The following is a 12,871-nucleotide window of genomic DNA, read 5'->3' as shown; positions in this document are numbered from 1 at the left end:
TCCTTTTTTTTATATATTTCCTTAATTAAAATGCCCTCAATCGAGGATGAAAAATTATTAGTGTGAAGTTTTTTTTGTATTAACCAATTAATCTTTTTTTTCCTCTAATAAAAACTGCAACCCCGCATAACGGGATAAAATGAAACAAATCGATCTCACCTAGTAATAATAAACGTAAATAACCATAAGTAAGCCAACAAGAAAATTCAAAATAAAGTTAGTTACCATTAAGCCCCTATAAACATAATTAAATGTTTATCAAATTTAAATAAAATAAACAAATTAAAACCCCTAGTTAAAATAAAACCTATAAAATCATAATCATAAATATTAAATTGTTTCATTTGTTAAATGTTAAGTCTATGTTTTTTGGTGTGTTGTGTATCCCATTTATGTATGTTAATGGAAATGAGACTGTTTTTCATTTGTGTGCCCCATACTCCTATATTTGAATAATTCCCCATAATATAATACGAGTTTAATCAAAAATCCCCAATTGATTAAAAATCCTGTAATACATTTACATTTAATTAACTCCTACGATACTTGGTATGTCATGCGTGGTATGGTTAGAAAGCCCCAGAAAAATCCTAGAAATTAATAGTAATTTAAAATACTAAATATTAAAATTAAATTTAAAAAACTCATAAAACTGAAAAGTCTATTTAAAAACCATAGTTTAGCAAATCTATTCTATTCATTGTCCCACCTTCATGTTACTTTCCCCAAGATAGACAATCCGGCGCCCAGAAAAGTAGATAAGAAACCCCGAAGGCCAGGTTGCACCATGAGGCGACAGTTCCAAACAGAAAGAGCGTCCGAATTTCTCCCCCTTCTACACGCAAACTATATAGCGGCCGACCTAACCCCTGCCTTACAGTGTGAAAGGTCATATTCGGCTCTGGAAAAATCCCCAAAACTTAGTTGCCAAGGACGAAAAATAGAAAGTCATCCAAAAGGGGTAGAAACAAAGACCCCTCCGATATAATAACCACGCCTTCCAAACCCCGAGAAAGTATAACCGCAAGTAAATACCACTACCAAGCCTACACTTCCGACACCCGACTTTCCACCCCTCCCCCCCCCCCCCTAGACGGAAGAACAACAAAACCAGAGAACGCAAGGAAAACAGCAAGATTCTAACAGGAAGAGTTCCGGAACTAGAAGATATCCCCAAACCAGCCCGGGCTTAGGCCGCGATATCCCAACAACGTAGTCCCCGATGTCCCAATAAAAGATGCATAATGCACAATCTAAAAGAGGCGAAAAGCCCATGGCGTTTAATTTGAAATGAATCCCTAAATCCAAGAACGTTTTCCCCGGTGTGGAAAAAACTATCAGCAGATCGAGTCAACCAAAGGCACCCCTCCAAATCCACTGTCGTCGAAGTATCATCCCACTGGCAAAGGACATTCCTGGGTTCCATTCCCCTTCTTTAGAAGCAAGTGTGCGTGTGTCTTGCGTAATCCGGAACCCCGTAACCCGGAATCCCGTAAATAGAAGAGCCGCCACAAAGAAATAAAGTGGTCTACGTCGCTTTGCAGTAACCCGATCATAGACAAAACACCACATAGACTGGAAGGCTATCAGTGAAAGCTGTTAACGATTTTCGCATGCGACGTCTTGTTTTGGAGGCGTGAAATCAACAAGTTGGCCAAAGGGTTAGTAGGATTTCGAGACGAAGAGAAGTCTAACAATTTGCTTAGTCTGTCAGTTTGCACGTCCAACTGAATTATAATGTTTTCATACGAATTATTTTATTTAAATTTCTATAATTAATATTATGTTAAAAAGGAAAGTTATATCTATTTAATAATATAAAACCATATTTTTCTTTAATACCGAAGCGTATTAAAATTAAAATATTAATTGTAAAAATTTACTTGTTGGCCTTTTATTTCTCTGTATAAAGCTAATATTTTGCAAAGTATTTACTTTAATACCAAAGCGTATTAAAATTAAAATGTGGTTTTATATTATTAAATTGATATAATGTTCATTTTTTAACTTATGTTATAAAAATTTACTTGTTGGCCTTTTATATCTCAGTATAAAGTAAAAATTTCGCAAATTATTTTCTTTAATATCAAAGTATATTAAAATTAAATATGTTGAAAATGCTTTTTAGAAATATTAGTTTTATACTGAGAAGTCCAACACACAAATAAAAAAAATTTAAATTCAATAAAAAATTATTTATTTTGTTGTTAAAAATCATTAAGTTGATGTTAAAATTCTTTATAGTCGCCTAAGCACAGCTTTTGAGTTTTAAAGGAGTTTTGGAAACTTCGCTTAACAACCTGCATGTTTAAGTTTCATAAACTTTAAGAACGATGAGTCTTTTTTAGTTTTTATGTTCTTGTTCTTTCTCTTCTCTTTTTCTTCATTTAACGGCATAAAAAATACGAATGCGTAAATATGTTTTAACTAGTTTTTTTTTGAAAACCCTGGCACAGTTCACTATTTTGAATGTTTTTAGTTTTATCTAAAAGCATAATAAGAATTTTGTTTTTATGCATATTTGGGAAAAATTCTTCAATAAAGGTTTTCTCGATTTCAATCATAAAATTAAGAACCAATTTAGTTGGAGAAATTAGTCCCCCAAAGTCTCCTTTTTTATAGGAGAAGGCTTTCAAATGCGTAAATACGTGGGCATGGTCTTCCATTAGTTCCGCTTCTGTTACAAAAACACATAATTCTTTCTCGCAAATATGGTTGTCTCTTACTTTACGCATCACACTACCGACCACATATGATAAAACATTAAGATCCGTGATAGTTCCAAATTCTTTGGCAATTTTCTTAGAGTCCACCTCTATTAATCCACTAATTCGAGGTTTTTTGGCTTTTGGTAAGGAATTTGTTATGTTATCTAAGCTTCTCAGAACCACAGGTGTGTCTGGAATAATAGTGTCAGTGTTGTCTTCTGAAGTTGTAGTCGATTTCAAATTTTTTAAACTCAACAGTGTTTCGTTGAGGTCTTCTTCGCAATTTTGGCCAGTGCTTGGGCAGAGTAACGATTTGGATAGAATAAATTTAAACGTGTCACGAAACTGCGCAGCACTAGGATTAACTCGATTTCCACCTTTTTGACGCACCTGACTAAAAAGATTTTCTAGGGGGTCTTGACAGATTCTTCTTGTGAAGAGGAAGGCTGCTCCCTCCGAATGTAAATCTTTCCACAGCCCCTTCATGGCAGCTATTGCCAGAAGCCAGCCATTCACACAATGAATTTTTATTTTATTGTGTGGAAGTTCAAATTTAATATTTTTAAGCATTTCAGCCGACTCATTAAGAGTCTTGATATGGCTGGAGGACTGTGTTAATTTTGCCCTAAGAGCTTTTGTTGACTTGTATTTATTACAGTTCATAGCATCAAAAAGCTAGTCAACTTGTTGAATGAATTCAGCCGTATAAATGGCTTCTGCATCTAGGGTGCCTTAATGGAAAAAATATTGTAATATGGAAAAGTTAATGATGGAAAACAAAACCTATACCAAGGGAAACACACGCTGACATTCCGGCAGAAACTGAAAAAGACAAGAGTTGCGCGGCATCTTTGACTTTCATTTTGGAAAAACTCGTAGGGTGAATATGTCGCCTCTTTAATTTGGGTGCAAGTCGTAGAGGCCTTTTTGGATCAAGATTAAAAAAGTTCTCAACATGATGGAAACGGACAGGTTTTCCAAGGACCTCCATTTTATACTTTCTAAAATTATTCCTCAAACTTTTAAGCAGATGTGGTGGGTCATAGAGGCAATAAATTTTCTGGTGGTTGTGAAAGAAAAAAGGTCGATTCAAAGATATTTTAAGTGAATTATACAAACTCCTGTTAATTGGAGCTTGATCACAGATAACTGCCCGAACTCTCAAACCTATAGCGTGAAGTTTCGAAATTCCTTCAACTATCAATTTGTGGAGTAATTGTGAGATTGTAGTACCCCTAGCAAAAGTGAAACCAAGGACTTGTTTCCAGGGTAGAAAGATACCTTGCACCATAAACACTTCGGCTTCATCGGCAAGTATTCTTTCTGATGTGGTGCCAGTTTCGACAAAACCGTTAATTTTATCTTTAGATGAATTATATGATAAAGAAGAGCGTTTACTCATTCCATCAAGAAGCAACGTACAATTTCTGTCCTGCATTTTCATTTTTTTTACCTTTTGGGCTAATGCATCAAAAATTACATCACTAAACCCGGATGTATATTTTGATACCCGATAACCACTGCCTAAGTAATCTAGTAGTTGGAAATGCAAAGAGTTTACTTAGGAGTTTGTACGTGCTGGGGCTTCGATAATATATACAAAGGGCCATTTGCTTTTCCCTGTCAGTCCATCTTCTTGCAAAATGACTTTGCTTGGAAAATCTTAATTGATTATCAAAAAAGATAACTTGTTCCTCAGTTAGAAACTCCCTTGCCAACTGCACAATTTCATTTACTTTCTCTTCGCGAGAAAATGTCCTCTTCCGGCTCAGAGTTGATACAACTTTGCGAGACCTTGACAATTGTACAGATTTAATTTTGAGCTTTTGCTTAAGTACCCTTTTTCTTGGTGTATCTGGAATATTACTTTTTTTTGCACTTTTCAGGTGATTTTCTTCTATAAATTAAAAACACTATGAACTTTTCTATGTACGTAACTTTAAATTTTAGTATTTACCTTTAATTGAACTCTTCAAGTCAGTCAACTTCTTATTAAAATTAGCCTTTGCCATTGTTTCATAATTCAGTGTTTTATCTTGATCTTGTCGACAGGTAGAATTGTCAGAATTCATGCCTACAAATTTTTTTTTTGCCAGAATTTAAAAGCTAAAAGTGACAATCAAGGGCCAGATTCGTTTTGAATTTACTTTTACTTTGTTTAGCCGCATTTGAAGGTTGAATGAAATCCATGATTAAAGAAGAATGACTGTTCACGTACAATTTAATTACTTCATGAAGAGATAGTCCATAGTTTGAAATTGATTTCAAGATTTTTAACCAACATTCATGCTCCTATTTTAAGACAACTATAATTAATAATCCATCAAACCATTTTGTCAATATTAAAAATTTGCATACTGGATATTCAGTCAGCAAAGTATTTGATGTTTTGGTTAAATTATTTACGATTAAATACTGATAAAACAACCCTCTACTTATATTACTAATAAGTTGCTCTATTTCTGATCTTTTTGGCTCTGAAATGCAAATCATAGTATAAATTAGTTACCTTGAAAATAAAGTGTACTTTAAAATTAAACACCCACCAGGCATCTCAGAAACATTTGTGCTCAAAATTGGTTTAGATAATATGGGTGAAAACCAAACTTCAGCCTGAATTTCTAAATACCGAAACAATCAGAAATAATATTATTATGTATTTCAAAATAATTATCTTAGAAACTAAGTGTAGAAATAGACCCTCACCCGGTGTTTCAGAAACCTCAATTGGGTTGAGTACTGCGGGTGAAAATAAAACTTCAGCCTGAATTTCTAAATACCAAAACAATAAGAAATAATTTTATAATGTATTTCAAAATAATTATCTTAGGAACTAACAATTGTAAGTGTAGAAATAGACCCTCACCCGGTGTTTCAGAAACCTCAATTGGGTTGAATACTGCGGTTGAAAATAAAACTTCAGCCTGAATTTCTAAATACCGAAACAATAAGAAATAATATTATTATGTATTTCAAAATAATTATCTTAGAAACTAAGTGTAGAAATAGACCCTCACCCGGTGTTTCAGAAACCTCAATTGGGTTGAATACTGCGGGTGAAAATAAAACTTCAGCCTGAATTTCTAAATACCGAAACAATAAGAAATAATATTATTATGTATTTCAAAATAATTATCTTAGAAACTAAGTGTAGAAATAGACCCTCACCCGGTGTTTCAGAAACCTCAATTGGGTTGAATACTGCGGGTGAAAATAAAACTTCAGCCTGAATTTCTAAATACCAAAAAAATTATTAATATTATTATGTATTTCAAAATAATTATCTTAGAAACTAAGTGTAGAAATAGACCCTCACCCGGTGTTTCAGAAACCTCAATTGGGTTGAATACTGCGGGTGAAAATAAAACCCGACCCGAGAAGTCATTACATCAAAAGCAAATGCATTTAAATATTTGAAATAAACCTATATTTTCGAAGAATGGGTTGAACGATACATACCACGATTAAATATCGACCTCTTCATGGGAGAGCCTTCAATCTCATCATCACTAATTATTTTAGAGCTACAATTATATTGCAGGGAATCTTCTACATCTATAGGAACTGCAGTCCAATTTAGCCTATTTTTTTCAGTATTGGTGAAATCTTTTTTTTTTCAAAGTGTCCAGAACAAATGTAGTAGTTTTTTAGTTGTTCAGTCATTTTCCCAAACAGATCAGTCCTCCCACAATTTTTCACCCACTGTTTGCATCTACAACAGCGTTGAGATCAAAAGTAATAGATAAAATTTATAATTATCAAAATTAGTTATATTTTACCTTTCAGCATCTTTTGGAAATTTGAAAAAAGATTTGCCATTTTGTTTAGCCTTGGCATTTTTGCACTTCACATATGCACAATAGTGAGTGCCTCTTGTGGACGGTCGCTTTGACATTCTAAAACTTAAATATACACACTACCATTTTGTTTAAATTTACAATTGTATACTAAATTCCAAATCATTAACATTAAAATCTGAAATGATGCCACGCGCCAGTTGACCAAACCATGACCAAACGAAGAAAGTAATAAGCACGCTGACTGCAAATATCGAATATCCTCTGGAAATTTCGGTTAATGCGCGCGCACCACGTAGACCATAGAACGCGACGTCTTGTTTACAAAAATTCAAGCCTCGAAAACAAGGTAGCCAGTTAGGCTTAATATAACATATACTACCATAGAGCCATCCAGTCTATGTGGTGTTTTGTCTATGAACCCGATATCCAAGACATCAAGAAACAGAGCCAGCGAAGAGAAGACAACATCCCTTGACAGCGAAAACCGTAACGTTGAAATTTTCCTTGAAAATCCTCCCCTCACTATCCCCTAAGACGAAAAAACTACGTTTAGGACTATACGCTAATCCTGCCAATATCCTGTCCCGAGAACGAGAAAAGCCCCGTGTCGAGAGTTCCGAAGAATACCCCTTTATTCCAACCAGTATAAAAGCCAAACCCCCAACCCCAAAAGTATCTGAACAGATTTTTTTTGCACCACCACGTTAGTATAATTTTGAGCTCTCCCCGATAAATAGTAGTATAATATTAAAGTTAAGCGCCTAATGCAAGTTATTTCTCTATTTTAATTAATCACCCCCATTTTAAGTGTATAACCATTCTCATGGCAGCCAGGTATCACGAGGATACGCCAGATTTGAGTAAGAAATCCCATTTTTAATTTATCATTTATTGTTAATTTTTTGTGTTATTTTACATATCAATAAAGACATTTCAATCGAGAATTTCATTGAGTATCCTAATTACTGTCCGTTATCATCATCTTTCTTTTACTTATTGCCATCGACGCACTGCTACGTATCGTAAATAATAATCGATATAGGCGCGGGAGCGAAGGGGTAATACATATTATGAACTACTTTTTAAAATGGCTACGTTGAATAGTAGTCAGTTCAGGTGTTACAATACAAGCTTAAGTGTTTGTTTTCCCTAATTTGAATTAGTCCGTGAAAAATCATTTCACATAAATAGACATTCTTAAAATGGAGAACGAAAATTTTACTATAGGTAATGTTTACTCTTTTTTAAATTATTATATTACCCAGAATTCTAAGGCTTATCTGTACAATTCATAGGAGATGTATCATTCAAAAACCCAGAAATGATTGCTAAAGAACAATGGATTGATACTATAGAAAACTGGCCAAGTATCAGAAATAAACAAATCTCAGATTATGTAATAAATAGTTCAGCTTGTGATAGTCAACCAGCCAATGTAAGAAAGAGCCTGCAAGCTAGTAATTACTTGGAAAGTGGGTGGGTTGGAAAACTGATGCTGACAAAAGTTTCCGACAATTTAGTAGCATTAAAAGGAGATGTGACCCCATCTCAAAAGTTAACAAAAAAAGACCATCATTCCTGGTTCGTTTCCAAAATGATGGGACCATAATAACGGCATCCTGTACGTGTATGGCTGGTAAAGCCCGGGTATGCAGCCACGTAACTGCACTGATGTTTAAAGTCGAGTTCTGGAATTCTGAGCTGGCGAAAGGTCCATCATGCACTGACGGTCAGAACCAGTGGAACTTAGGTACAAAAAGGAAAATTGAACCTGAAGCCTTTGTTGAAATAGAGTTTTCAAATCACCAAAAAGAAATAGCTAAAGAGCACAAGATGCCTTAACAATTTTACACCCATGAATCTCTTCGTAATCATTTTTTAAATTCTGATTTGGCCGAATTAGTTAATAAACCAGGGTCTATCATTAATGATGTTTTGACTACTAAAATAATTGATAAGCCAGTCCCAACCAACATACTTAATCCGTCCAAAAGGCCAAATTGCTCCAATGCACGTAACATCATTCATGGTTGCCATGATATACAACCTAACCCACCCCTTAATTCCGAATCTTTAAAATGCTTAGTTTGTAAAACCTTCTTTAAAATATTTATAGAAATTGGTGACGTCAATATGATATTGATGGAGGGAGAACCAGTGACATTTTTATCACACGAGACTGCGGGTTTTATAAATATTTACTACCTGGTGACGAGGTACGCAACCACATTAATAACTTTTATATATTTCGGTAATTTATAAATATATTTATAGGTGATGGCTGACCGTGGCTTTACAATTCCTCCAAGTAAAGCTAATTATTCCAGCTTTTACTCGAGGTAAGGATCAGTTAGAAGAGGAAGACGTCACTGAGACCAGAAGATTTGCAACGGTGAGAATAGAGGTTGAACGGGTGATTGGCAAATTGAAACGTTACCGAATATTGCAAGGAATTTTGCCACTATCATTTTCTAAAAAAGTGGATACAATTATGAACGTGTGTGGAGCATTATGTAATTTGCAGGCAAGTATTGCTGGCAAAAATGCACAGAGTTAGGGAAGAAAGGCAACATTTTAGGTTAAAATCTTAAAATTTATTACTTCAATGGTACCAAAAATAAATTTGTACTTCATCTTGGAATTCATTAAAATTTGTACTTTTAGCTGTCACAGTTCACACTTATTTTTTATATCGACCAATTCAAAGAAGCAACTATAAGCCAAGGAGGGACTGAATTATAGGCTGAAACCAGGCAAATACACATCAATGGATCAACGGCAAAAGGAATTCCAAAGAAAGCCACAACATCGCCAGCAAATTTTATAAAAAATTCATTTATTTCCGAAATTTAAGGGAAATAGTGCTACTTGTCATGGAACTATGATGGAGCCTGTTGCGATAAACATTTTTAGTGATGAAAATAATCTTCTAGTGGACCAAGTTGGTAATTTCAAAATCAGAACCCTGGGTAAGTGCGAGCCCAGATGGCCTCATTGGTCTTGATAAAATGTTAGAAATTAAGTGTCCAGTATCCCAAGACCAAGAATCATTAATTAAAAGTAATAAGTATGATATTAGATTGGACAAAACAGGGAAATATTATTTACACGAGAATGGGAAAAATGGCTACTACTTGCAATTACAAATACAACTTTTTTGTGCAAACAGAACTCTCTGCTATTTTTACGTATCAAAATTCTATTAGAAATACCATTCAATAAAAAATACATGGAAGAGATATTAATAAAAATGAGAAATGTATATACCAGTCATATGTTACCGTTTATTATGGATGTATTTAGTGAGAAAAGTTTAAATTACCGTATTTAAGTTCCTTAAGAAATAAGTGTGAACTGTGACAGCTAAAAGTACAAATTTTAATGAATTCCAAGATGAAGTACAAATTTTTTTTTGGTACCATTGAAGTAATAAATTTTAAGATTTTAACCTAAAATGTTGCCTTTCTTCCCTAACTCTGTGCATTTTTGCCAGCAATACTTTCCTGCAAATTACATAATGCTCCACACACGTTCATAATTGATAGAAAATGATAGTGGCAAAATTCCTTGCAATATTCGGTAACGTTTCATTTTGCCAATCACCCGTTCAACCTCTATTCTCACCGTTGCAAATCTTCTGGTCTCAGTGACGTCTTCCTCTTCTAACTGATCCTTACCTCGAGTAAAAGCTGGAATAATTAGCTTTACTTGGAGGAATTGTAAAGCCACGGTCAGCCATCACCTATAAATATATTTATAAATTACCGAAATATATAAAAGTTATTAATGTGGTTGCGTACCTCGTCACCAGGTAGTAAATATTTATAAAACCCGCAGTCTCGTGTGATAAAAATGTCACTGGTTCTCTCTCCATAGCAACGAGAGATTAACATCAAAAATCCCTTTGGAGCTATTGCAATGAACGGTTTCAATGTGTTATGGCTCTTGTAAGTGCTATAAGTTAGCACTCTTGCTCGGAGTTTTCTGGGCCTTTGTATAAACACTTCTGTGCAATCTACTATGCAAGTTGTCAGCGGATAATTAACTTTGAAAGTGTTCGGTGCAGTACTATATAACGTTTCTCTAGGTAACCAGCATATCAAACCAGATAGCTTTTGGTACATGACACCCAACCAGTAATTATATATTCTACCAGCAAAAGAAAACGAAATGTGAAACCGCCGACCTAAGTCTTGAAAGAGAAGATTCAGCCTTAATTTCATTAACACCAAAAATATTTGATCTTCTTCATTTAACAAGGGGGTTTAGATGTTTTAGCCAAGACTTTCACAAGTTTCCCAAAGCAATCTAGATCCAAACCAGTATAAAACTTACAATCGTTCATATCGTTGTTAGAAACACGATGATAGTCATGCATTTCAACTTCAGTTGAAATGCTATGACTGGACACTGGTCTAAAGAGAGGTTGAATAGATTTATAAGCATGATCTTTCAACGTAAGATCTTCCCATTGTGTTTCACTATTGGCTGTTTCTGTTGGTTTTTCATACTGAGTTCCTACAGTAACCATAGCTTTTTTGGAGCATCTGCACCTTCGGTGTTCTTCGTTGGTTAATGATTTATCCGCCACACTGAAACTTTCATTTTCCAACGCTGATTCAAAAGAGATGGAGTGAGATGTCTCAAATATAGAACCTCAAGGTGAAGATGTATTTTTTTCACTCAAATTGTTAAGGTCATCTTCGCTACATGACCGTTTTGATAAAATACTATCATCGCTAGTGTTAGAATTCAATGATCTTTTAAGTTTCCGATTTGTTGTCCATTCCAGATCCAGGTCAACACTTGGAACAGGATGATTCTTAGTGGGTTTTCTCTCAGTGAAATGTAACGAGCAAACCTACATATCAGGAAGTAGTTATTAAGAGTGATATTCAATAACAATGTAACTACAAAATACTTACAACAGCAGTTTTTCCTGGAATATAATCTGGCCTCTCAAGAGCTTCACACCATTGACTTCTTGACGTTTCATTTTTGGGGAAAATATGTAGTGAAAACGGACCTAAGCAGGGGCAATTCTTTGGGACAATATTAGGCCTTTGTCAGGCTCAGAATGTACTTGACAAATTTCTGACTTCCATTCTCTTAAATCTCGATCGCTACTTTTACACCCGAGTACGGCACAGGTTCTTCCCCAACTTATCATTATTATTATCTATATAAACTTTAAATATACTTTAACCCAATCACAAAATCGCATTCCACCCAGACATACATTCAATCTCAGATGATAATTCGGTAAACAATGGTAATATTTCTTATTTTAAAAGATAGATGGTAGCAAAATCAGTAAATAGTTCATAATTCTTGCGGCAGATGGCACCTGTGTAAACTACCTATAGGCAATGGTACCACCCACAATTTGCTCTTTGTAAGCCGCGTTTAAGGAAACCCCTATCAGCCATTACCACATCATCTGGTTCCAGTAGATCTATTAACCCCGAATCTTGAGTTAGTTCCACATCAGACATACGACCGGGAACTTAATTAGATACGAAGCTAATAAAGCCATTCGGAGTGATACCTATAAGTCCTTTGTAGGACGACCATGAGTCACTCTGGGTTTTGAAATCGTTCGGTTTTTGTATAAAGAATTCCGATGCGTCAATAACCACTCTTATTATTTAAGTATTTATTATACTAATAATAATAATATATAATATGAAAAAGATAGTAATAAAAATCCCAAGCCACCAAAACTTTATGCTTGAAATAATAAGCCAGTGCTTGATTAATATTATCTGATAAGCCCTTTAATTTATTCAGATTTTGGCTTCTTTTATTGTTCATAACGAGTACATTAGCAGTGTTGCATCGTTAGGCAGACTAAGATAAATTGCGTGTTTAAATTTCTAAAATATCTCAAGCACGAATTTAAACGCGAGGCCTTAGTGCGAAGTTTCATACGATAGTATATAGTTTGAAAAAAGTTATAACACATTTTGACTAACGAGTTTAGGTTACATTTCTGAATTGGTTTGAGGGTCTGTAAGCTTTCTGTCGGAGTTGTTAAAATTATTTTCTAGGTTGGTACCTCGAAAGTGTTGGACATTAATTTGGAGTTGGCTGAACTACATTTCCTACGTGGTTTTCTTAGTGTGAACGTATTGCTGTTTTTAAAAGTTGCGACTTTCTAAATCATCCGAAATTAAGAATTTAATCCAACCTTATAGAAAGAAATTTGGAAGAATCTCATAAAACGAATCCAAGAGATATTACTCTTTTCATTGTCCATTTAATCCTTCATCAAAATTATAACCCACTCAGATTCGATAAAATCTCTTATTCTGATAAACTATGTTTCGAAATTTTACTATTTGTAGTCTTTTCTTTATATGC

The 12,871-nt window shown here is 34.4% G+C and overlaps 2 protein-coding genes across 6 annotated transcripts; both read right to left on the bottom strand.

Moving 5' to 3' along the window:
- Positions 1-2,397: 2,397 nt before the first annotated feature.
- LOC149933854 (uncharacterized) lies at positions 2,398-3,683 on the bottom strand. 3 transcript variants are annotated; one of them, XM_090153843.1, is made up of 2 exons: positions 3,512-3,683; positions 2,398-3,439 (listed from the first exon to the last, which is right to left on the bottom strand). In XM_090153843.1, exon 2 carries the CDS (start codon positions 3,369-3,371, stop codon positions 2,424-2,426), a length of 948 nt encoding a protein of 315 aa, XP_090009969.1. In that variant the 5' UTR covers positions 3,372-3,439; positions 3,512-3,683; the 3' UTR covers positions 2,398-2,423. The 3 variants fall into 3 exon arrangements, with proteins under 3 accessions (XP_090009969.1, XP_090009970.1, XP_090009968.1); XM_090153844.1 differs by having other exon boundaries at positions 2,398-3,430; XM_090153842.1 differs by having other exon boundaries at positions 3,498-3,682.
- A 72-nt stretch (positions 3,684-3,755) lies between these two features.
- LOC149933853 (uncharacterized) lies at positions 3,756-6,682 on the bottom strand. Of its 3 annotated transcripts, XM_090153245.1 has the most exons (11): positions 6,488-6,682; positions 6,168-6,420; positions 5,877-5,942; positions 5,726-5,791; positions 5,415-5,480; positions 5,255-5,329; positions 5,067-5,185; positions 4,862-5,000; positions 4,666-4,814; positions 4,445-4,605; positions 3,756-4,370 (listed from the first exon to the last, which is right to left on the bottom strand). In XM_090153245.1, the coding sequence occupies exons 2-9, from the start codon at positions 6,190-6,192 to the stop codon at positions 4,783-4,785; spliced, it is 588 nt and encodes a 195-aa protein (XP_090009371.1). In that variant the 5' UTR covers positions 6,193-6,420; positions 6,488-6,682; the 3' UTR covers positions 3,756-4,370; positions 4,445-4,605; positions 4,666-4,782. The 3 variants fall into 3 exon arrangements, with proteins under 3 accessions (XP_090009371.1, XP_090009370.1, XP_090009369.1); XM_090153244.1 differs by having other exon boundaries at positions 3,756-4,621; XM_090153243.1 differs by having other exon boundaries at positions 3,756-4,605.
- Positions 6,683-12,871: the final 6,189 nt, after the last annotated feature.

Source organism: Leiobunum rupestre, chromosome 7 (genome assembly GCF_980474605.1).
Source record: "Leiobunum rupestre chromosome 7, qqLeiRupe1.1.hap1, whole genome shotgun sequence".
Taxonomy (NCBI): domain Eukaryota; kingdom Metazoa; phylum Arthropoda; class Arachnida; order Opiliones; family Sclerosomatidae; genus Leiobunum; species Leiobunum rupestre.
Note: the sequence above shows the minus strand (reverse complement) of the source record. Positions and strands in the feature narration are given on the sequence as shown.

Coding starts and splice junctions, on each gene's coding strand:
- LOC149933854 (XM_090153843.1), bottom strand. CDS start 3,371: ATGAACTGTAATAAATACAAGTCAACAAAAGCTCTTAGGGCAAAATTA.
- LOC149933853 (XM_090153244.1), bottom strand. CDS start 6,192: ATGAAGAGGTCGATATTTAATCGTG. Junction 5,943..6,167: donor GAGGTCGATATTTAATCGTG/GTATGTATCGTT, acceptor TTTGGTATTTAG/AAATTCAGGCTGAAGTTTTA. Junction 5,001..5,066: donor CTTTGCTGACTGAATATCCA/GTATGCAAATTT, acceptor GTCTTAAAATAG/GAGCATGAATGTTGGTTAAA.